The sequence below is a fragment of the Rhinatrema bivittatum genome, chromosome 1 (genome assembly GCF_901001135.1).
Source record: "Rhinatrema bivittatum chromosome 1, aRhiBiv1.1, whole genome shotgun sequence".
NCBI lineage: Eukaryota > Metazoa > Chordata > Amphibia > Gymnophiona > Rhinatrematidae > Rhinatrema > Rhinatrema bivittatum.
In genome coordinates, this window is record NC_042615.1 from 530,164,001 (window position 1) to 530,188,299 (window position 24,299).

Consider the following 24,299-nt stretch of genomic DNA (forward strand, 5'->3'; position numbering starts at 1 on the left):
CCAACTGGAAAACCCTGCAAAAAAGCGAAAAAAGATACTTGGAACCCATATGTCATTAGGCTTGTGTTCAGTGTGAGCTTAGCACTCAGTCACAAGTAAAAGAATTAGAACAACAATATAGTAAAACCTCCATACAAAAACAACACTGCCAGCACGCAAACAGTAACAACACTACTTATGAAAAGGTAAAGTGCTAATGTTACATCAGGCTCTAAAATACAATATACCTCATATTTGGAAAGCCGAGCAAGCCAGGTTGCTTTAGATCCTTATACAGAAACTACATGCTGGCGAATACCTCACCTCGGTCATAGATGCAGAATACAGACAGACCCTCACCAAATACAGAATAAAAAGAGCTTTTTGTAAATATGAATAGAAATGTACAGACAAAAACTGAACTGGAAACCACAACAGCACAACAATGGAAAAATAAAATCCCCATTCCTCATAAAAAAATCAAAAAATATAAAATCAATAGTAATAAAATCATACTAATAAAAATATACATATTTCATAACAGCTAAAGAACAGAATAACATCCAACAATTAAAAACTCATAAAAATGTTCCAAACACCGATAAAAGTTTTCAAAACAGCAGACACAAACATCCAATAATTAAAACTAATAAGGGAAAAAAAATCCCCTGCTCTCCATACCTGGGAACTTTTAATTTCACAGTGCTCTGAGATTCTTTGGCTTAGCGAGAGAAGGGGGGTTGTTACACTTTCTCCTCTTTCTCTCTCATATATGCACATACTGTCTCCCTCACTCACATTTATTTATTTAAAGCTTTTATATACTGAAGCTCGTATGTATATCATATCGGTTTACAAAGAACGGATAGAGAGGAAGAAGGAGGAGGAAAGGAGTAAGTAGTAGAAGTTACAGTTAAACAAATAAACTAGTTGTATAACATGCCATCAAGTAGATGGTTCTAATATTAGAGTTTGAGGAAAGATAGGGAGGAAGGAAAGGCAAGGAAAGGGGAGGAAACAGTGGCACAATTAAAACAAATCAATATAACAATAAATTAGTAAGGAATTATGTACAGATGATTGTGATTGAATATTAGCAATATGGAAGTGGCGGGGGTGTTAAGTGAAGGCCTGCTTGAAGAGCCAAGGCTTTCATTTTTTTTTTTTATTTCTGAGTGCAGGGCTCACATCATAAGTCAGGGGGCATTGAGTTCCAGTGAGATAGGCCAGCATTGGACAATGCTCAGTCTCACTTACACAAACACACAGGCTCTCGCTCACTCACTCTTACTTAATTTTGCACGCGCTTGCACACACACGTGCAGGCTGTTTCTCACTCTCTTGTGCTCAGTTACCCAAACACATGCACACACAGGCTGTCTTTCACTCTCACATGCTCAGTCTCACACAGGCTGTCTCTTATTCATGTGCTCAGCCTCACCCAGGCAAACACACACAATGTTTCTCTCCTCCCGAAAGCACAAGTAATAGCAGCAGCAATTGGGGCTGCGGGGCCTGCCATTGAGCCTCTTCAAATTTAGCTCGCATTGCTCCTTCTCTTATTCCTACGAGGGTCTACCTCACTTCCTCTTCTGTGCCCTGCTGATAAGGAGGCCATACTGCCCATGTGGCTCCACCCCACCCCCATATCTTCTTTCTAGATGGCCACTCAATGCTGCAATCATCTCTGCTGTTAGTGTTCTGCCTGGGCTTGAAAATTGCTGACTGCCTAGGTGAAGGAGGAGATCTCTGCATTCCGCTGGAAAAGAGGAAGGGAAGGAACATAGCCACATCAGCAAGAGTCCAGGGAGCACAGTATTCTGGTCGCAGAGGTGGTGACACACTAGCTTGTGCCTTTGTGACACAGTGGTGTGTCGCAAGACACTGGTGAGAATCGCTGGTCTGGACAATCTCTCAAGGGCTGATAGTAAAATTTGGACAAGCTGTTCTACATAATCTTTTCTCCCAGTAGTCTACTGTCCACAGTGGGGTCCAGGTTGCTTATTCAATATGATTTGTTGCAACTCTTAGCTTGGGACTCCCCACGTGTCATGGCTAATTCAGTCTGCTATCCAAGGAAAAAGCACGTTATTTACGATAAATAGTGTTTTCTGTAGATAGCACAATGACTTAACCATGCTAAATACCCGCAGCCTCCCTGGAGAGTCAACTACCTAGCTAGGATTAGCTCTGATATCGACCGAGGATGTTCACAAGGCAACAACCGCACTGAAATTCCTACACAAGCTCAGTATAAGTAAAGCTCTACTAGCTAGGAGAGAAGGAGACCATTCAGAGCCGCCGGATGATATCACCCACATGTCATGGCTAATTCATCTTAGTATCTTTGGAAAACACCATTTATGGTAAGTAAACTTGTTTAATCTATCAGATAATTTGTGAGGGTCTGCTTTTTTTATAATTACATTTTTATAAGCATTTCTCAAACATGTACCAACAAAGTGTTCATAACATGACAAATCCGTATCCAATGATTGAAACAACGTACAGTTGTCTTCTTCAGTGCAATAATAATGTCTTTCATCTCTCATCCTAAGTACAGCAGAACATAACATAAAATTGCCATACACATTAATATCCAGTACAAGAACTGGAAAACTTCATTTGAGGAGGGGTTTTTTTTTTTTTTGCCCTATAGTTTTCTCCTCTTCTGTTGGGACTTCTAATCTATAATCAAACTTGGACTTCTCTATTGTAGCACTGTCACTGGGTCATGAAACCTGCCCCCAGAATTTTGTATTAAATCTATCTGCAATTTATTGTGCCCTATATATTTCAAGCTTATTCCCAATTGCAGTCTAGCAGACTCATGAAAAAGAGAATTTATATTTCAAGGTCCACCTACTGTACTACTGTGTTCCCAAGTCCATTTACAATATGCTGTAGCAGACAGCACAATGATTTTTATCTCTTTTACAGAAATATGTTTCCAGAAAACCTCGTCCAGGCCTGTTTTCAGCAGGTAAGAGAAATATATATTTTGACTCAGAGGTGCCTTATTTATTTATTTTTTTTAAATTGCCACCTAAGAGGATAACTTTCAAACAACTCTACACAGTGGTATATATGCTTGTATATGGCCGCATATATTTGTACGATAGCATTTTATAACCTGCATTTTCCTAGCGTGTGGCAAGATGGACTCAAAACAAGTGGGTATAGTGTGCTCGTGCTAGCAGTTGGAGACGGATCTGACGTCAACACGGGGTAATATACCCCCACCAGGAAGTGCAGCAATTCAGTAATTTCCGTCTTCAAAGCAGCTTGGAGCTACCTCACGCTCGCTGAGCGTTTTTCCAAATTCTAACCGACTCTAAATCATAGAAGAAGCCTACCTGAAGACGAGCCCCGCACTCCTGCGGTGATACCATTTGGTCCCTCCCCCAGTTGAGTTTCCCGAGGTGATTTCCGTGAGTCCCTCGGAGGTAAGAGCCTCGGTCCGGTGGCGACTCGCGGCAGGGACCTTAGTCCCCGAGTGCGAAGGGCTCGGGCGCGGCACAGAGGCAGCCTCGGTCCCGGTGAGGACTTGGCCCCCCGAAGCAAGCCGAGTTGGGCGCGGCCTAGAGGCAGCGGGTGCACTTCCTCGAGCGCGGCGTTGACGGTAATCACCCTCTCCCCCCTGCAGCCGGAGACCGCCGGGTCGTAGCCGGGAAAGAGCCGAAGACAAGGTAAGGCGTACATCTTTACTTGCTGGTCTCCGAGGAAGCGAGGATTAGCGGGGTCTGCCTACGTGGCAGCCCGCCAAGGAGGTCGCCATTTTGCCTGCTTGCTCACCGACGCCATCTGCCCTGGTTTGTCACCTCGCTCTAGCGCTCAGGCCAGACTGCGCGCATCGGCGACGGGAGTATATGTTAAGCGCCCGAAAATACTTGGGCGCATATTCAGTAAAGGCGTACATTGAAGTCACCTTGATTCATGTTGATAGGCGCACGTTGCTACACGTTGCTAAGCGCATGCTGCTAGGCGCATGTTGTTACATGTTGCTAAGGCACGCTGATAGGCGCCCGTTGCTAAGGCACGCTGATAGGCGCCAGTTGCTAGGCGCGCACGTCCATTGGCGCCCGTTGTTAGGCGCACGTTGATTGGCGCAAGTGGACAGGCGCACGTGGATAAGCGCACAGCTTTCGCGCATATTACAAGGCGCATACTCCAGCTGGGAGGAGATAACAGACGAGATGGAGCGTAGAGAGCCCATGCGTCGCAGAGCCGGCACCTCCAGAATCAGGCATAAGAGCTCTAAGCCTCTGCTCAGCATGCAACCTCAGAAGCCACACTGAGCGAGGATGCAGACTCCCTATGTGCCCAATGTGAGAAGGCCCTGGGAGTTCCAGGCCAGGACTGGTCCCAGCCCAGCGTACTTGCCAGTTCCTCAGGGAACACGCTGGACCTAGCGGGCTGCGGTGAGCAGCCAGGGAACCCGAGAGACCTGGTGCCCCTAAGGCCAGATCCTGCTTCGCTCTCCTGGGTGGAATTATTCAAGGGAATTCACGCCTTTGTCAAGATGCAGTCTGATCCCCGAATGGGTCCATACGTACCGGATGACCCGGCCCCTGGACCCTCAAGACCTAGGCACGGCCACTCGCCACCCGGAAGCCCCACTTATGGGGATTCAGATTGTTCTGAGGAAGATGACGAGCCCGCCGAGGAGGGAGAACTTCCCTCGGGGATAGAACCATATTGGACCATGAGACGCTTCTTTCGGAAAGAGGATCTCCCAGGCCTGGTCTCTCAATGCCGATCAGAACTGGCTATCCCGGGCCAGGACTCCCCAGGGGAACCTAGAATGAACCCTCTGCTAGAGGGGCCTGCGCCAAACGGCTCACCATTTTCCCCTCCTACAAGCAGCACAGCAGCTAATTGATTCTGGAATGGAATGCGCCGGAGGCCTCATTCAAGGGGGGTCGGGCCCTTGTCTGGCATGTACCCCCTGGACCCAGCGACCAAGGAGCTGCTGCGTGCCCCAAGGTAGACGCCCATAGTTAGCGCCAATTGTGAAGCGCACCACCATTCCGGGTGGAGGGAGGAGCGGCCCTCAAGGATGCACATGACCGGTGCATGGACGCCATTCTGAACGAGCCTTTGAGGGGCAGGCCATGTCCCTAAGAATTGCGACCTGCTGCACCGTGGAGACGCGTTCCTGTTTATCGCAAGCTAGCAACAACACCCCGGGAGAAGAAATGGAATCAGCTCTCTCGTTCCTCACTGACGCAGCCTCCGACCTAGTCCATAAGGCAGCCAAGGGAGTGTCATCCTCAGTGGCAGCCAGGAGACAGCTTTGGCTACGTAATTGGGCGGCCGACACTTCCTCCAAGACACGCCTCACAAGAATGCCCTTTAAGGGATCCCTCCTGTTCGGCAGCGATCTCGAGAAACTGGCTAATAGATGGGGCGCCTCTCCATTACCCCGTCTACCAGAAGACAGGTCAAGGAGGAGCCAGCGTTCTTTTCCTAGGCCATCCAGAGGTAGAAACTCTCAGCGCTTCAACCCTTACAGTGCTCGCTACCAAGCACTCGTTCTCAGATTAGGAACCAGTCCTTTCGGACCAAGCACAACGATAGGAGACGAGAACCGGCTCGGGTTCGGGTCCTGGCCGCACCCCCCACAATGAGAATCAGCCGAACCATCTGAGGGTAGAAGCCATAGGGGCAGGCTAACCCTCTTCTACCGCCAGGTGGGTCGAGATTACCTCGGACCAGTGGGTCCTCGCCATCATCCGAGAAGGGTATTACCTGGACTTTCTTCGGCTCCCTCTGGACAAGTTTGTGGAATCTGCTTGTTCACCCCTCAAGAGGGCGGCACTGGAAGCGACCTTGCGGAGGCTCCTGTCCCTAAAAGCCATAATCCCAGTGCCTGCATGGGAAATAAATTTTGGGCATTATTCCATTTATTTCATAGTACCCCAAGAAAAGAGGGCACTTTCAGGCCCATCCTGGACTCAAGTCAGTCAGCCGACACTTCGGGTCCCCAGCTTTCGCATGGAAACTCTGCGGTCAGTCAAGAGTGCAATACAGCCAGGGGAGTTTCTCACATCCCTAGATCTGTCAGAGGCCTACTTGCATATCCCAATCCATCGCGATCACCAGTGCTACTTGCGCTTCAAAGACCTGAACCAACACTTCCAGTTCCGAGCTTTACCCTTCGGGTTAGCCACCGCGCCGCGGACCTTTACCAAGGTCATAGTAGTAGTGGCGGTGTCACTCAGAAGGAAGGAATTCTCCTCCATCCCTACCTGGACGATTGGCTGATCAGGGCGAAGTCACCGGAGGAGAGCCACCAGACAACCATCAGAGTTATATCTCTTCTGGAAAGCCTAGGATGGGTAGTCAACACAAACAAAAGTTTCCTACAGCCTTCTTAGTCGCTGGAATACCTAGGAGTCCGATTCGACACCCAGGGAGACAAAGTCAGTCTGACCTCCAAGAGGAGATCAAAGCTCCGGAATCGTCTGCAGGCCTGCTGAGCGCCACCCAGCCCACAGCTTGGGATTACCTACAGGTCCTCGGCCTCATGGCATCCACTCTGGAGGGTGATACCATGGGCGCGGGCTCATATGAGACCATTGCAACGCGCCCTCCTATCTCGGTGGAGCCCACGATCCCAGAACTACACCGTACACCTACCTCTACCAGCCAGAGTGCGGAATCAGCTACGGTGGTGGTTGCAGCCCGGCCACATGAGCCGGGGGTCAAGAATGTCCTCCCCAACCTGGACCTTGCTCACTACAGATGCCAGCCTGAAAGGATGGGGAGCACACTGTGAAGAACTCACCGCCTAAGGGCGGTGGAGCAAAGAAGAGTCGGGGTGGAACATCAACTGACTAGAGGCACGGGCAGTCAGGCTAGCCTGCCTACGATTTGCCCACAGACTTCGAAACAGAGCGGTCAGGGTGATGTCGGACAACGCCACCACGGTGGCATACATCAACCGACAGGGCGGAACCAGAAGCTGACAGGTATCCTTAGAAATAACGCCCCCTGATGGCTTGGGCGGAGGCGAATCTCCAGGACATCTCCGCCGTCCGTATCGCCGGGAAGGGACAACACCACGGCAGACTTCCTCAGCAGAGAGAAAGCCTAAACCCGGGGAAATGGCAGCTGTCGCCCACAGCTTTCCAGCATGATTGTGGATCAGTGGGGGACTCCGGGCATGGACCTACTAGCAGACAGGTCCAACGCTCAAGTACCCAGGTACTTCAGTCGCAGACGAGATCCTCTCTCCCACGGGATCGACGCTCTGGTACAGCCATGGCCTCAGGGGATCCTGCTATATGCTTTTCCTCCATGGCCCCTGCTGGGCGCCATTATACACAAGATTCAGCGGCACAGAGGCCTAGTTCTTCTAGTGGCCCCGGACTGGCCAAGAAGACCCTGGTATGCACACATGAAAAGACTGCTGGCGGGGAATCCACTGCCCCTGCCTCCACACAGGGATCTGCTGAGGCAAGGTCCTATCCTCCATGAGGATCCAGCTCAATTCTCTCTTACGGTCTGGCCATTGAGAGGGCACGACTGAAGAAAAGGGGATACTCGGGGCCGGTAATAGATACACTCCTCCGAGCACGCAAGTTCTCCACATCACTAACATATATAAGGATCTGGAGAGTATTTGAAGCCTGGTGCGACACTCACAGCACCAATCCACATGCTGCTAAAATCCCTATCATTTTGGATTTCCTGCAAGATGGACTTCAGAAGGGTCTGTCCCTCAATTCCATCAAGGTTCAGGTGGCAGCGCTATCCTGCTACAGTCCCAGGAGTGACGGCAACAGCATTGCCACACACCCAGACGTTTCACGTTTCCTGAAAGGAATCAAACACATTCGCCCCGCCACTGAAGTGGCCAGTGCCCCTGTGGAACCTCAACCTAGTTTTGGAATTTCTAGCGGGACCCGCCTTCAGACCCCTTCGAGGCCTGTTCCTCCGTTTGTTAACCTTGAAGATGGTGTTCCTGCTGGCTGTATGCTCAGCGCGGCGCATCTCAGAGCTACAAGCGCTGTGCTGCCGTGATCCGTTTCTCAGAATCACTCCAGGGGCTATCCATCTTCGCACGGTTCCTTCCTTCTTACCCAAAGTAGTCTCACACTTCCACCTCAACCAAACCATATCCTTGCCAACCACGGAAGGTTTGAAGAAGTCGGAAGAAGGTCGAATACTGCGCCATCTCGACATCGGCAGGCTGCTGTCCAGGTACCTGGAAATGTCAGAAGCAGTACGAAAGACGGACCACCTGTTCGTCCTTCACAGCGGAAGAAGCAAGGGGAAGCGGCCTCACGGGCAACCATCGCCCGCTGGATCAAAGAAGTTATCAAGGCGGCCTACGTAGACGCGGGGAAAACCACCACCTCTACGGGTCAAGGCTCACTGTACTAGAGCGCAGGCGGCCTCCTGGGCAGAAACTAGGATGCTGTCGCCGGCAGAGAGATATGTAAAGCGGCAACGTGGGTCCTCCCTCCATACCTTTTCCAGATTCTACGTCTGGACGTCCAGGCCAGGGAAGACACAGCATTTGCAAGGGCAATCCTAAACGGACCTCGGGCAGCCTCCCACCCAGTCCGGGAGTAGCTTTTGTACATCCCCACTTGTTTTGAGTCCATCTGTTACGCGCTAGGAAATGTAGAGATTACTTACCTGATAATCTCGTTTTCCTTAGTGTATGCAGATGGACTCAGCATCCCGCCCGGCTGCTGGTATACATGGGGATTCACCGACTCATGGTAAGCCATGTTTTCATATATAGGGCATCCACCCTGCCAGGTGTCGACGCCTTCCGGTTGAGGACACTGGCGGTCTCCAGCTACTATCAATCGGTCAGGGTAATCCTGTTCATTTAATCGATCGGTCAGTCTCACATATATCCATAAAGCTTTTGCAAGGAAGATTACTGAATTGCTGCAATTCCTGTGGGGGTATATATACCCCGTGCTGACGTCAGATCCGTCTCCAACTGCTAGCACGAGCACACTATACCCACTTGTTTTGAGTCCATCTGCATACACTAAGGAAAATGAGATTATCAGGTAAGTAATCTCTACAGTATCTCATAAGTGCATATTATAAAATACAAGTTTCTGTAACCCGCAACATATGCATGTATGTATGCTTATGGACAACTGCATGCAATGCAATGAAAGCGAGTATTTCAGTGTATTGAATATGCGTACTTTTCCTACCTATTTTAAAAATATACACACATATATTGTACATTCGAAAATAAAGTAGAACCTAAGTGGTATATTTTAAAATACTGTGCATAATTGAAATAACCAGTTTACCAGTTAATCCAGTAGTTCACCCAGTCCTTCTCCAGGTCATCGAGACCCTTCAGGTTCTTCAGCCTGAACTCCTCAGTTTACTCAGACCTCCTACCCAGCCAATTATATGCAATAAACAAGTCTGATATCAATTATGCAAGATAATTAGCAGGTGTAAAATTATGTAAGTTGCCAAATGTATACGCTTGTTTTTTAAAATAGCACTTTATGTGCATAATCATTAGCCCTCCACCATGAAACACCCCTGAACAGCCCCTTTTTTCCACTCATATATATGCGCATGAAATATAAAATACATGCGTATTTTCAAATCTTCTAAAATAGCGGTTATGCAAGTACAGGCTACTTGGTCACATATATGCTAATTTTTACATGTGTAACTGAAAATTCACCACTAAGGGCCTCATTTTCTAAAGTACCGCAGGCCTGCGGTACTTTAGAAAACTGCGGTAATGACGGACGGGGGGCCAAAACGGGGGGGGGCGGGGGGGGGCGGTCCTGCGCTAGCTGGCAGCGATCGCACCTCCGCAATGCGATTGCTGCCGGCATCGCACCCAATAACTACACCATAGAAGGTGTAGTTATTGGGCGCGAAATAGGCAGCGAAAAGGCCCTTACCTTTTCGCTGTCCGCGCCATCCTCGCAAAGTCGACCCCGGTGACGCCCCGACGCCTCCTCTTCCGGGGCCGACTCCGCCCCGATGTAGGTAGCGCAGGCTCTAAGTGTAGAGTTCTTTCCAAGTCACTATAAATAGATTAAACAAATTGTGTGACACAACCTGCTGATTATTGTGCAGTCTGCTCTGGAACCGCACAGAATTGAGCTACATGAAAGCCAAGTTTAAAAACCTGATCTCCTTTTGATACTGCCCAGGGGCCTATTCCAGCAGCTGTGTTACAACTAGGAGCAGAAACAGCATGGCCTCAAGGTGTGAATGAGTTTTAATAGCCGTTTGCATTTTGTGTTTTTGATCTTGCTAATTGCCTTCTCTGCAGCTTTAAGGACCTTAAAAAGTACAGGTGTCTGCCTGTCCAACCCTGGGCACTGAAATGTGGTAATTGCTTCAGAGACTTAAACCGGATTAAAAACCCAGCATATCAAAAAATGTAAATAGCTGAAGTACTTGTTTTTGGAGTTCATTAGGAATATACTAGCAACCTTCATTCCTCTAGTACGTTCAATCAGGCCACTCCATTGCACATGGGTAATACACTTCTAGTACCTACCAGCAGATGAAGGCAGAAAACAACAGACTCTCTGATGGGCCTCATGTATCCATGCTGACACCAGCCTTTCAATATTCTCTGTCTCCAGCAGATGGTAGATGTGCTTTCCTATTTTTTTTGTTTTTTTCAGTCTAGCTTCATCTAGTTACAGATTGGGCTCTTATTTGTGATAGCTAAGCTCTCACTCCCTCACAGGTCAATACAGTAAAGTGCTGCCGCGTTACCCTGCTCCTAACCCGCTTTCTATTCACTTTTCGGCCGCGTTAATCCAACCCGCGATACACTATCTCCTTTAACCCATTCTTTCCGCCTCTTTAAATCACCGGGTAACCCCTTCCGCCTGCGGCATGTATATTAGATGTAAACGATCGAATTAGCTATTCCCTCCCATACAGTAACGCGCGCCCCGACTATCGCTTTTTTAACCTGCCGTTTTGCCGCGCGTTTAACCTGCTAACTTACCGCCTACCCTTACCCCTGCGTTAGAGGCAGGGTTAAGGGTAGGCGGCAAACTTTCCCCCAGCCCCCGCTCACCTGCCCTGGCCGCGTCCATGGGTGTTGGTCTCCGGGGCAGCCCCAGTCCTCTCCCCTCCTCCCGAAGCAATGAAAGCGGAAAAAAGCGAAAAGAAAAAAAGCGAAAAAACGAAAAAAAAAGTAGCAATGACGGTTCTCCTACGCTCGGGATTGCCAGTCCTCTCTCCCCTCCTCCCGAAGCAAGGCGCGTAAAGCAGCTTTGCTTCGAGAGGAGGGGAGAGAGGACTGGCAGTGTAAAGCAACGAAGCGACTTACTTTTGTTGCAGCCCCCCTCCGGAGACGGACATCGGCGGAGAAAGACCGTGGCTCCCCTGCCTCCCGGGGGGGGGCAGCCGGCGGCGAAGATGGATGCCTGCACAGGCGAAAGCGGCCCCTGTACGTGCAATTGGGCCGCTCAAGGCATGACGTCACGACGTTTGGCATCACGGCGTGTGACGTCACGTCTTGAGCGGCCCAATTGCACGCACAGGGGCCACTTTCGCTCGTGCAGGCATCCATCTTCGCCGGCACGGCCGCTTTCACAACCGGCTGCCCCCCCAGGAGGCAGGGGAACCGCGGTCCGTCTCCGCCGATGTCCGTCTCCGGAGGGGGGCTGCAACAAAAGTAAGTCGCTTCGTTGCTTTACACTGCCAGTCCTCTCTCCCCTCCTCCCGAAGCAAGGCTGCTTTACGCGCCTTGCTTCAGGAGGAGGGGAGAGAGGACTGGCAATCCCGAGCATAGGAGAACCGTCCACTTCCTGGTACTTGTCATTTGAAATGACAGATACCAGCGTGTCCGTGAAACGTTAGGCCAGCGCACCCAGGATACTGTATAGCGCTTTATACAGTAAAATGGGTTGCACGGGCCTAACGCTTCACGGACGCTTCTTGGACGCAGCTTGCATTTGCAAGCTATTTAAATACAGTATCAAGCGGTAGGTGAGCCGGACTGTGCGTGCAGCAACCGCAGGTGCGCCCGGCACTAACGCAGCTTTTCCTACCGCTCCTTACTGTATCGGCCTGTCAGTTGGGCAAATCCCTGCTGCTATGTATAGCGATTGGGGGAATGCTAGAGGTGACTATTGGTTGTGCAGGTAGTTTATTGCTGAAGGGCTTCTAGGAGGTAAGGTCTGATTTTCCCTGTACGTACCAGGATCAGTCCAGACTGCTGGGTTATGCCTCCCTTCCAGCAGATGGAGTCAGAGAGAAACTGAAAAGCACCTCCCACATAACCCGGGGTGCCACCTGCGATCCCTCAGTATCTTCTCTGACTCCAGCAGATTGAGAGGCATAACCTGCAGTCCTGATCTCTAAATTCTGGGGCCTTGCCCCTCCAGGTTTGAAAAAAAAAAAAGAGCAGACAACAGAGACCATTTATTCTTGCTTTTCCCTTTTTGACTGGATCATTTAAAAAAAAACCAAAAAAAAAAAAACCTAAAGAACAAAGTTTTGTCAGTTTCTAGCAGCTGTGTTTGGCAGGCGAGGCAGGGCATTGCCCTATAGCCAGTTCCCGGAGACTTTGGCACACATTGCCCGGTGAGAAGAGGGGGAGGATTTACCGGTGGGCCGGTCACTCTGCCCCTCCCTCAGAGAGGTTTTTACTTTTTCCTCTGAGATTGCCCCCAGAGCCGTCCTCCTGTGAGCTGAGAAAAATAAATAAATAAAATAAACATAGGGAAAGACAGGCGCAGTTTTTATTTTGCAGCATTATTTTTTATTGATTTCTTCCCTACCTCAGCGTGCCTGCCGATGCTCTCCCGGACCTCCGGAGGGGGTGGATTTTTTTCACCCAGCTGCTTTCGGGATGCCGAGGGGGACAGTGTGTCAATCCTGTGGAGAGCCGGGGCTCCGGCTCTCCCGCGAATGCCTCTGCTCCCGGTGTCTCCCCGGGGGCGAGGGGCCTTCGCAACCGCCCGTTTCGGCCGGGGGGGCGCCCAGGAGTCGGCGCAGGTCTTCGCGCGGCGGCCACGAGGTCGAGGAGCAGAGGCCTGGCCCGCTCCCGAATCGCGCGGGGAGCGGCGGCCATTTTGTCGGCCTCGGAGGGAGACGCTAGCGATGAGGAGGAGGAGGAGCTCCCCTCTCCCCGCAGCATAGACCACGTGACTCGCTCCCAGGCACAGCTCCTCCCCCGTTTCCACCCCCGGCAGGGCCCTTAAAGAGGAGGCAACCTTTTTCATCCAAATTTGTACTCCTCATGCATAGGGCTTATATGGAAGCGGAGACTGAGTGGGATTCTCAGTCCCCTAGCCCTACTAAGGTGCCGAAGGTCTCTAAGGACCAGGTTAGGGGAGGTTCTTGCCTTCCCCCAATTTTCCCGAGGGGTAGGTCTCCTGACCTGCCCGACCTGGGGGATTCAGGTTTACAGGATTTGTCAGTTCCCGATATGGGTGACAAGGGGGATAGTGCATCACAGGTGGAAGGGGATGACCCCCTAGTCCTCCGATGTTTTGGCGGGAGGAACTAGACCCTTTGATTTTACATGTGCTCCAGGAGCTGGAGCTCCCTCTGTCCCAAGTTTCGTCAGAGGTGTCTACCGGGGATTCGGCCCTAGCGGACTTCACGACCCGCCACAGACTCTTCCTTTCCATCCGAAGCTCGTGCAAATTGTGTCTCATGAGTGGGAGAGCCCGGAGGCCTCCTTGAGGGTCACTAGGGCCATGGATAAGTTATATCCTCTTCCCATCGACTTGCTAGACCTCCTTAAGGTCCCGAAGGTGGACTCCGCGGTCACGGCTGTAGCCAAACATACTACTATCCCTGTGACTGGAGGCACAGCGCTTAAGGACCTTCAGGATAGGAAGTTGGGAGGTACTGCTCAAGCACATTTTTGAGGTTTCCGCCTTAGGTATATGGGCTGCGGCGTGCAGCAGCTTGTTGCAGCGGGCTTTGTTGCTTTGGGTACAACAGATGTTGACCTCCCCCCGGGGGAAGCTGAACAGGAGTCCGCAGTAGCTTATACCGCAGACGCTCTCTACGACCATTTGCGTACCTCAGCACATACTATGTCTTCGGCAGTGGCCGCACGATGTCTGTTATGGTTACAGAACTGGTCCGCGGATGCTTCGTCAAAATCTCAGCTGGGGTCCTTCCCTTTTCGGGGTAAGTTGCTGTTTGGGGATGAGCTGGAACAGCTCATCAAAGCATTGGGTGACAACAAAGTTTATAAGCGCCGGAAGACAAGCCCAGAACAGGCCGCTCCCAGGGTGCCTTTTGGGGCCGTTATCGGGGGCAGCGTCATTTTCGGCCTGGTCGAGGGGGGTCTAACCCTAGACAGCAGGCCTCCAGAGCACAGTCGTGGTCTTATTCCTTTCGGGGCAGACGGCCTCAGTGGGCCGGGACCCATGCGTTTGCCTCCAGCAACAAGCCTGCCCAATGAAGAGACGCCGACCCATTCTTCTGTCCCAAGGATAGGGGGCCGGCTTTCCCTGTTTCTAGAGGAATGGGTCAAGGTTACATCGGATCGATGGGTCCTAGATATTATAAGTCGAGGTTACGCTTTGGATTTTGCTCGTCCCTTCTGGGATCTTTTCCTGATGTCACCTTGTGGGCCACCACAAAAGCAGCAGGTGGTCCTTCAGACTCTGCGTCGCTTGCAGGCGCTAGGAGCCATCACGCCAGTTCCCCCATCGGAGCACCGGACCGGTCGCTATTCCATCTACTTTATGGTGCCAAAGAAAGATGGGTCCTTTCACCCGATTTTGGATCTCAAGCAGGTCAACAAGGCCTTGCGGGTGCCTCGATTCCGTATGGAAACGTTACGGTCGGTCATTGCGGCGGTCCACAAGGGAGAATTTTTGGCTTCTTTAGATCCGACGGAGGCGTATCTTCACATAGGGATCCAGAAAAGCCATCAGCGTTTTCTCAGGTTTATGATCCTGGATCAACACTATGGGGCGGATTTTCAGAGCCCTGCTCGCGTAAATCCGCCCAAAACCGGGCGGATTTACGCGAGCAGGGCCCTGCGCGCCGGTAAGCCTATTTTACATAGGCCTACCGGCGCGCGCAGAGCCCCGGGACTCGCGTAAGTCCCGGGGTTTTCGGAGGGGGCGTGTCGGGGGGGGGTGTCGGGGGCGGGTCCGAACCGCACGGCGTTTTTGGGGCGTGTCGGGAGCGTTCCGGGGGCGGGCCCGGGGGCGTGGCTACGGCCCGGGGCGGCCCGGGGGCGTGGCCGCGCCCTCCGGACCCGCCCCCAGATCGCGTCCCGGCACGCTAGGGGCCCGCTGGCGCGCGGGGATTTACGTCTCCCTCCGGGAGGCGTAAATCCCCCAACAAAGGTAAGGGGGGGTTTAGACAGGGCCGGGCGGGTGGGTTAGGTAGGGGAAGGGAGGGGAAGGTGAGGGGAGGGGAGGGCAAAAGAAAGTTCCCTCCGAGGCCGCTCCGATTTCGGAGCGGCCTTGGAGGGAATGGGGGTAGGCAGCGCGGCTCGGCGCGTGCCGGCTATACAAAATCGATAGCCTTGCGCGCGCCGATCCAGGATTTTAGTGGATACGCGCGGCTCCGCGCGTATCTACTAAAATCCAGCGTACTTTTGTTTGCGCCTGGAGCGCAAACAAAAGTAGGCTGTTCGCGCTCCTTTTAAAATCCGCCCCTATCAGTTTTGTGTCCTTCCCTTTGGGTTGGCGACTGCACCTCGAGTATTCACCAAGGTGCTCGTGGTAGTAGCGGCGAGCTTACGTCGGGACGGCATTTGGTTCATCCCTGCCTTATTCGAGCGAAATCGGAGGAGCACTGCTGGGCGGCGGTCCGGTCGGTGGTGTGTCTGTTGCAGTCGTTGGGCTGGGTAGTCAACTATGCCAAGAGCCAGCTGACCCCAACCCAGGTGATAGAGTTCCTGGGGGCTCACTTCGATACTCTGGTGGGCAAAGTTTCCTTACCACCCGAACGCATGGACCGATTGATGTTTCAAGTTCGGCGGCTGTTGTCGCTCCCCTCCCCAGTGGTGTGGGATTATTTGCAGGTTCTTGGATATATGGCATCTACCCTGGAGCTAGTACCTTGGGCCTTCGCGCAACTGAGACCGTTGCAGAGGGCGCTACTCTCGCATTGGGATCCCAAGTCGGAAGAGTACCAGATCCCTTTGCCTTTACTCGAACCGGCCAGGTCCAGCCTGGCATGGTGGCTCATCCCGGAGCACCTACTGAAAGGGGTGGACCTCGAGAGCCCCAAATGGACAGTGGTAACGACTGATGCCAGCCTCTCCGGTTGGGGAGCGGTGTGCCAGTCAAAGTCGGCTCAGGGTCTTTGGACTCCGTCTCAAGCTCAGTGGTCCATCAACAGGCTGGAGACCAGAGCGGTCCGGCTAGCTCTGCAGCACTTCTTCCCCATGGTGCACAACAAGGCGGTACGGATTCTCTCCGACAATGCGACCACGGTGGCATACATAAACAGGCAAGGAGGCACCAGAAGTTGTCCTGTATCTGACAAGGCCGACAGGCTGATGAGGTGGGCGGAGCACCACCTCGATCGTATCGCGGTGTTGCACATCGCCGGGGTCGACAACGTTCAGGCGGACTTCCTCAGTCGACAGCAATTGGATCCTGGGGAATGGGAATTGTCGGAGGAAGCAATGGGCATGATATTGAGACGCTGGGGGACTCCTCACCTCGACCTGATGGCGACTTGTCGGAACGCAAAGGCGGCTCGCTTCTTCAGTCACAGGAGGGACCACGGGTCCGAGGGAGTGGATGCCTTGGTATTTCCTTGGCTGCCGCGCGTCCTTCTTTATGTGTTTGCTCCATGGCCGCTGATCGGAAAGGTATTACGTTGCATAGAGTCTCATCGGGGCCCGGTGATTCTAGTGGCTCCCGAGTGGGCCCGAAAGCCATGGTTCGCTGATCTGATCAACCTGGCGGTGGACGGTCCGCTGCGACTCAGTCACCTGCTCAATCTTCTACGGCAGGGTCCAGTACCTTTAGAGCAGGCAGATCGCTTCTGTCTAGCGGCCTGGCTTATGAAAGGAGGCGGTTGAGAGAGGTTATTCAGAAGCCGTTATCTCCACTCTTCTGCGAGCCAGGAACACTTCTACATCGCTTACCTATGTTCGGGTTTGGAAGGTCTTTGATTCCTGGTGTCACAAGATCGATCTGTCCCCGCGGCGGGCCACGATTGTTCATATCCTGTCTTTTTTGCTGGACGGATTGCGAAAGAGTCTGTCCTACAGCTCGCTCCGGGTTCAGGTTTCGGCCTTGGGTAGCCTCCGTGGTAAAATTGACTGTATTCCCATTTCGGCTCACCCGGACGTGAGGCATTTTTTGAAGGGGGCCAAGCATTTGAAACCCCCATGGCGAGCAGTTTGTCCTTCATTGAGCTTAAATTTGGTTCTCCGTTCCCTCGGTGGGCCTCCGTTTGAACCCTTGAAGCAAGCAACGCTTAAAGATTGACGCTTAAAACTGTGTTCCTCATTGCTATAACTTCGGCTCGGTGGGTGTCAGAACTCCAAGCTTTGTTCTGTCAAGAGCCTTTCATGCGTATTTCGGACTCGGGGATTTCTCTTCGTACGGTACCTTCCTTTCTGCCCAAGGTGGTATCAACTTTTCATGTCAACCAGACAGTTGAGCTACCGGCTTTGTCACCGGCGGATAAGGATCTGAGAAAGTTGGATGTTCGTCGGGTCCTATTGCGATATTTGGAGGTTACTAATCCGTTTCGGTTGTCTGATCACCTCTTCGTGTTGTGGGGAGGGCCCAAAAAGGGGGCACAGGCTTCCAAAACTACTATCGCACGCTGGTTGAAGGATGCAATCACTTCTGCCTATATATGTTGTGGGCGCCCGGTTCCAGGGGGTATTAGGGCGCATTCTCTTCACTCTCAGGCGGCTTCATGGGCAGAAAGCCAGAGTGTCTCCCCTCAAGAGATTTGTCGGGCGGCCACATGGAAATCCTTGCACACGTTTGCTAAGCATTACCGATTGGATGTAAGGGATCCAGCTGTGGGTTCCTTTGGCGTCAGTGTGCTTCGCGAGGGACTCTCCAGGTCCCACCCCATTTAGGACGGCTCGGGTACATCCCAGCAGTCTGGACTGATCCTGGTATGTACAGGGAAAGGAAAATTAGGTCTTACCTTGATAATTTTCGTTCCTGTAGTACCAAGGATCAGTCCAGACGCCCGCCCGTACGCAGGAGAGTCCGCTCAGCTATTCATGTTCTTTTCTCAACAGGTGGTAACACCAGTTCGTGGTTCTCAGTACCTTTACAGGTGGTGTTGTTCATTTTGTTCTTCATGTTGTACCAGTTTAGTTTTTAACTTGATCTAGTCATTGGGTTTTTAAAGCGGATTCCGCTTAATGGTCTACAGTACAATATATTTTTTGGTCTCAAGGGCTATTCATTCTGCTTTGATATCATTGATACTGAGGGATCGCAGGTGGCACCCCGGGTTATGTGGGAGGTGCTTTTCAGTTTCTCTCTGACTCCATCTGCTGGATGGAAGGCATAACCCAGCAGTCTGGACTGATCCTTGGTACTACAGGAACGAAAATTATCGAAGGTAATACCTAATTTTCCTTTTCTGTGCCTGTTTTGTATTTCTGCCTTTCGTTCATTCCATGCTTCCCCTCCTTCTCCCCCCCCCCCTTCCTTTTTTGTGCCGTCTTGTTTAGCTCTGAACAGAGGGCATAAGGGTGTATTGAGGACTATGCTATTTGTTCTGCGGGAAAAATAAGCAAAAAAACAAAGCAGCAATTGAGGACTGTCGGCAAGTATTTTCAGAGTAATGGAGCTGCTCCAGGTAAGTGATTTCAGCCGGGCAAGCCTCCAGGGAGTGTTTGGAGCATCTGGAAGCTTTTTTAAGTTAGTCGCATTACCTTTCTCAGCTGTTTGATGCATTTAAGATGCACTTGCGATTCAGCTCGAGAGAAAAACAATGCTCTGCTCTACCTGAAGCCTTCGGTTAGTGCAGGCAGGAAATGCTCAGTGACTGTGTCGGGAGTGCTCCATAGCTCAGGGGGAGTACCAGACAAGTTTATGAAAACTGAAGTCTCTGGGTCAGCAGTTTTTGCCCCCTGCCCCCCGGGGGGGGGGGGGGGGGCGGTGCAGAGGAAGGATATTATCAGCTATTTTAGAAGGAGGCTTAGGAGGCTTCTGTCAGGAGAATGGACCACCTCATCTATCACCTGAACATTGGCAGGGGTCAGAGGGTGACTCCTCTTGCCCAGTCTTCATTAAATTCTCAGTTCTGGGGTGGATGTCTCCTCCCTCTCCTGGGTACATTTTTTTAAGTGGTTGCAGGCCTTTTGTAGAGAGCAAGAGACTTCCAGGGTTTGGGAATCTCCTGTTCCAGTGCCTTCTTGAGGGTTGAAGCAAGGTTATTTGGAGCTAGTCCTGGAGGAAAAGGGGGAAAATCCTGTTCTGTCAGAGGATTTCCTGGATTATTTTAGGTCTTTTTTCCAGGTGAGGTCCCAGAGATTTTGGAGGAGGGAGAAATTCCTCCTGAAGGAGAAGCCCATAGGACCATGCTGTGTCTATTTCACAAAGATGAGTTCCCTGCCCTGATCTCCCAGTCCCTGTGGTACATTGCAGTTGGATGAAGACACAGAAGATGGGACTAAGGTAACCAAGGGGGATCCCATAATGGTTAGTCTCAGAAAATCCTTCCTGTTTTTTTTCTTCTTCATGAGGTGGTGCAGGACTTAGTGGATTTAGAATGGAGCTTGCTGGAGGCTAATTTTAAGGGGGTAGAGGCTTTGTCCAGGATGTATCCTCTAGACCCTTGGGTAAAGGATATGCTTTGTTTTTCGAAGGTTTACCCCTTGGTCTGTTCTGTGTCTAAAAAACCTACCATTCAGTAGAAGGAGGTGCTACACTCAAGGATGCATAAGATAGAATAGTTGAAGCAGGACTTTGAGGCAGTAGTGATGAATCTCCAAATATATGCCTGCTGCTGTATTGTGGCATGTTCAGGTTTGTGCTTAGTGCAGGAAGTGCAAGTGGAATTGAGGAATGATTGCCCTTCTGTGGAACTGGGATCCACCTTTTTGCCAGATACTGGCTATGGTTTGGCCTCTTCTGCTGCTAAAGGCATAGCCTCCATTATCGCGGCCCGGCAGCTTCTCTGGTTCTGCCATTGGTCAGTGGATAATATTTACAAGTCCAATTTAACTAAGCTACTGTTTAAAGGGTGGCTTTTGTTTGGAGAGGAGTTAGAAAAGATGGTGACAGTTTGTGGGGATTCAAAGGTCCCCAGTCTGTCAGAGGATAAGGGCTTCTTTCTGGCCCTTTTTCTTCTGGGGCCATATGAGAGATTTCATGATTTTTCAGCAGGCCTAGAGGTTTACGAGACAGAGGTCATGTACTTTTTCCCATTACCAGTCTTTTCACTGTAAGAAGAATGGCAAGGAAAGTTCCAGATCAACACAATGAGCATTTGGGGGCCTACCTGCAGGTGCTAGAGATAGGCAGATGTCTTTCTCTGTTTTATCACAGGTGGGTCTAAATGACAACGAGTCAATGGGTCCTCAAGATGTGCAGCATATTTACACCCTAGAGTTCAAGCTGTTACATCCATTGGTCGCAGATGGCTGCGACCAATGGACGACTTGCGGCCTCCGCCAGCTTTTGCCAGCCTATACACCCTGGTTCCCAGGCCCTCCTGGACGGCGTGGATGCTGCTGACCACCATCTTGCCCTCTGAGTCCCTTAGGCGCCCTGCATGGCCAGTCTTATGCACGTCATCGCGGGAACCTTGGGGGCATCCCCCTCGGATGACGTCATTCTTCAAGGACTCTTAAGCTGGCTGGCCCTGTCTACCTACAACTTGGCAATGAGTTTCATCATTGCTGAATCCGCTTTGCTCGCTTCAGACTCTTGTTCCAGCTCCTGCTTCCGTGGCGTGAGATGTTTCGGGTACCCGCTCCTCGGGGGCCCTTCCTGTCTCTGGCTATCCTCTCCTTGGAGGGCCTTCCGCCTAGCCTGCCCCGTTCCCCGGGGCCTTCTCTGGAACCTTCACTCTGCCACAGCGAGTACCCTGCTCTGCGGCCCATTGCTGTACCATTGCTACTGAGGAACCCTTATCGGTGTACCCCACTCTGTGGACCTTTGCCGTACCATCACTACTGAGGACCCTCACTGGTATACCCTGCTCTGCGGACCATTGCCATATCTTCACTACTGAGGACTTCTCTGAGGGTATACCCCACTTCACAGACCCTGGGGCTCCCCAGCACCTATGTGTCTTCCTGCCACATCACCGCTCCGCGGGCAGTGTCACTCTACTTCTCTAATAAACTTTCAAGGACTCTCAAGCTAGTACTGACGTCAGCTCTGCCTCTCATCTCTCTCTCTCCAGCACCTGTTACTCTATGCACCTCACAGCTGAGACCTAGCCTCCCGACTGTGAGGCTCACGGGGCTCCTCCCCATGGGCGGTACCATCTCTCACCTCGGCCCAGGGCCCACATACCCGCAAATCCTAACACAAGCATTCAGTTTCAGACACTTTTATGGTTTCGCCTGTTTGTCTGCCAAGAAAAAAGCTGTAGTTAACTGCTGTCCAAAGGCATATTGCATTAAAGGTAATGATTCAGGTGCCAGAAGTCCAGAAGGGGATAGGATACTGCTCCATTTACTTTGTGGTTCCAAAAAAGGAATGCTTCTTTCTACCTATTGTGGATCTGAAGCAGGTAAATAATTTCTTAAAGGTTACTCACCTCAGAATGGAAATCTTGTGGTCTGTGAATATGGCAGTGCAGAAAGGGAAGTTTCTCCCTCTTTGGATTTGATGGAAGTGTATCTTCACATTCCAATCCAAGAAGAACACCGATGGTAACTTTGCTTTGCAGTGCTGGGTTGCAATTTCAGTTTAAGTGCTGCCTTTTGGTTTGGCAACAGTTCCTCAGACATTTTCCAAGGTAATGGTAGTGGTAGCAGTGGCAGAGACTTTACGAAAAGTAGTATTTTTGGTCCACCCATACCTAGATGATTGGTTGATCCATGTGAAGTCCTTCAAGGAGAGTCAGGTGGCTTCCTGGAAGGTGATACAGTTGTTACAAGGGCTGTGTTGGGTTGTCAGTCTTTCCAAGAGCAATCTGCAACTATCTCAACACTTAGGGCCAGATTTTCAAAGGGGTACGCATGTAAGAAACACGCGTACCCCCCGAAAATCTGGCCCAAACACCCCCTGCGCGCGCCGAGCCTATGTTGCATAGGCTTCCGGGATGCGCGTAAGTCCTTGGGGGGGGGGGGGCGTTTCGGAGGGCGTGTCGCGATCCGCGTGTCGAGGGGGCGTGATGCGTTCAGCGCGTCTTCTGGGGGCGGCGCCGTGGGTGTGTTTTCGGCCCGGGGGCATGGCCGCGACCTCCGGACCAGCCCCCGGACCGGAACATGGAGCTCGGCAGCCGGCCCAGCGCACGCAAAGTTACGCCTGCTTTGAGCAGGCGGAACTTTTGTGATAGAGGTAGGGGGGCGGTTTAGATAGGGCCGGGGGGGGGGGGGGTGGGTTAGGTAGGGGAAGGGAGGGGGAGGGCGAAGGAAAGTTCCCTCCAAGGCCGCTCCGATTTTGGAGCGGCCTCGGAGGGAACGGAGGCAGGCTGCGCGTGCAGGCTGCCGATTTTTGGCAGCCTTGCGCGCGCCGACCCCAGATTTTAATGGATACGTGCGGTTATGCGTATCAATAGATACGCGGTTACGCGTGTATCTATTGAAATCCCGCGTACTCTTGTTCGCGCCTGCGCTCTTTTTTAAAATGTACCTCTATGTGTACCTGGAATCTCGATTCAATACATCCATTGGATGGGTATATCTCCTGGAGTAGCAGATTTGGAAGTAGCAAGATCAGGTCAGAAGGTAGAGGACAGTTTGGGCTACATCGATATGGCTTTACCTTTAGGCCCTGAGTTTCATGGTGGCAGCATTGAACTTGGTTCTTTGGTTGAGGGCGCATATGCACCCTTTACAGAGAATATTACTGGCTCAGTAGAATCCCCACAGTCAAGAATACTCAGTGAGGTTACCTTTTCCAGTGTAAGTTGTGTAGGTCCTGCAGTGGAGGCGGGATCACAGGCATTTGATGAGGGGATGGATTTGATACCTCCCATTTGGATGGGAGTTACCATGGATGCGAGCCTCTTTGAATGGGGAGCTCCCAGCGCAAGATCAGTAGTCCACTGTGGAGACAAAGTGGCCCATCAACTGTCTTGAAGGCTCAGATGATCCATCTGGCATTCCTCAAATTCACACCCCATTTACTCAGAAGAGTGATGAGAGTGATGATAGACAATGCTACAGCAGTAGTGTACATAAATCATCAAAAGGGAAGCCAAAGCCAGCAGGTCTCTTTGGAGTGGACATGCTTCTTCCTTGGATGGAAAATCAACTTATTTATATATTTATTTATTTAAGGATATTTCTGCCCTGCCCACTTACCAGAAACTGTTCTGGGCGGTTCTCAACATAACATACACAATTTAAGAACAAACAACATAAAATAGAGTTAAAAGTTCCAAATAAAACTTCCCAAAAGCAGTAACTTGTTCATAACAGAGTTAATTAAAAGCTTCCTGAAAAAAATGTGTTTGTATCTGTTTTCAGAAAGTCTTCTAATCCTGTGGCTGGCAAATACTCACTGGAAGTGCATTCCAAAGGACTGGTGCTACACAAGAGAAAGCCCTGTTCCTAGTCTCTTGTAGTTTAGCTGTTTTAACCTAGGCACACTTAAGAAGATGCCCTCAGACCTCAACATACGTTGAGGATCATACCAAGAAACTACATTTTTCAAATATGCTGAGCCATCTTCCAGTAGCACTCTAAATGTTAATTTCATCAATTTAAATTTAACTCTCTGGATGACAGGAAGCCAATGCAATGCTTTCAAAACTGGGCTGATATGCGCTCTAAGGGGAGGAGGGGTTCCAATGAGGAGGCGGGCAGCTGCGTTCATCACCAGTTGTAAGGCTTTTAGCTGATATTTAGGGAAACCTATATACAGAGCGTATCTTCTGGTCTTGTCAGCATCTCACAAAGTGGGAGTATTCAACGTGCAAGCCGATTATCTCAGTCATCACATATTGGATCCTGGGGAGTGGTGTGTCTCTGAGGGGGCTTTCGACCTTAATGTCAGCAGGCGGGGTTGGCCATTCATAGATTTGATGGCGATGGGCAAGAATTCAAAGGTTTCGCTGGTTTTTCAGTCACAGGACAGATCTGAAGTCTTCATGGATCAATGCCCTATGATAGGGAGGGTGGTTCTTAAGATAGCAGGACATCTGAGCCTAGTCCTCCTGGTGGCTCTAGATTGGCCCCAGTGACCAAGGTATATGGATCTATCGGACCTTTTTCTTTGCTTCCTGCCTCTTGGGAA

At 51.1% G+C, this 24,299-nt stretch overlaps 1 protein-coding gene across 4 annotated transcripts in view; it reads left to right on the forward strand.

Annotated features, from left to right (window-relative positions):
* SLC1A1 (solute carrier family 1 member 1) overlaps positions 1–24,299 on the forward strand; it is an 805,722-nt gene that overhangs the window by 363,705 nt on the left and 417,718 nt on the right. For all 4 annotated transcript variants that reach the window (XM_029613486.1, XM_029613471.1, XM_029613480.1 and 1 more), the window contains exon 5: positions 2,920–2,962. In XM_029613486.1, coding sequence (XP_029469346.1) covers positions 2,920–2,962 — 43 coding nt within the window. The remainder of the gene's footprint in view (positions 1–2,919; positions 2,963–24,299) is intronic.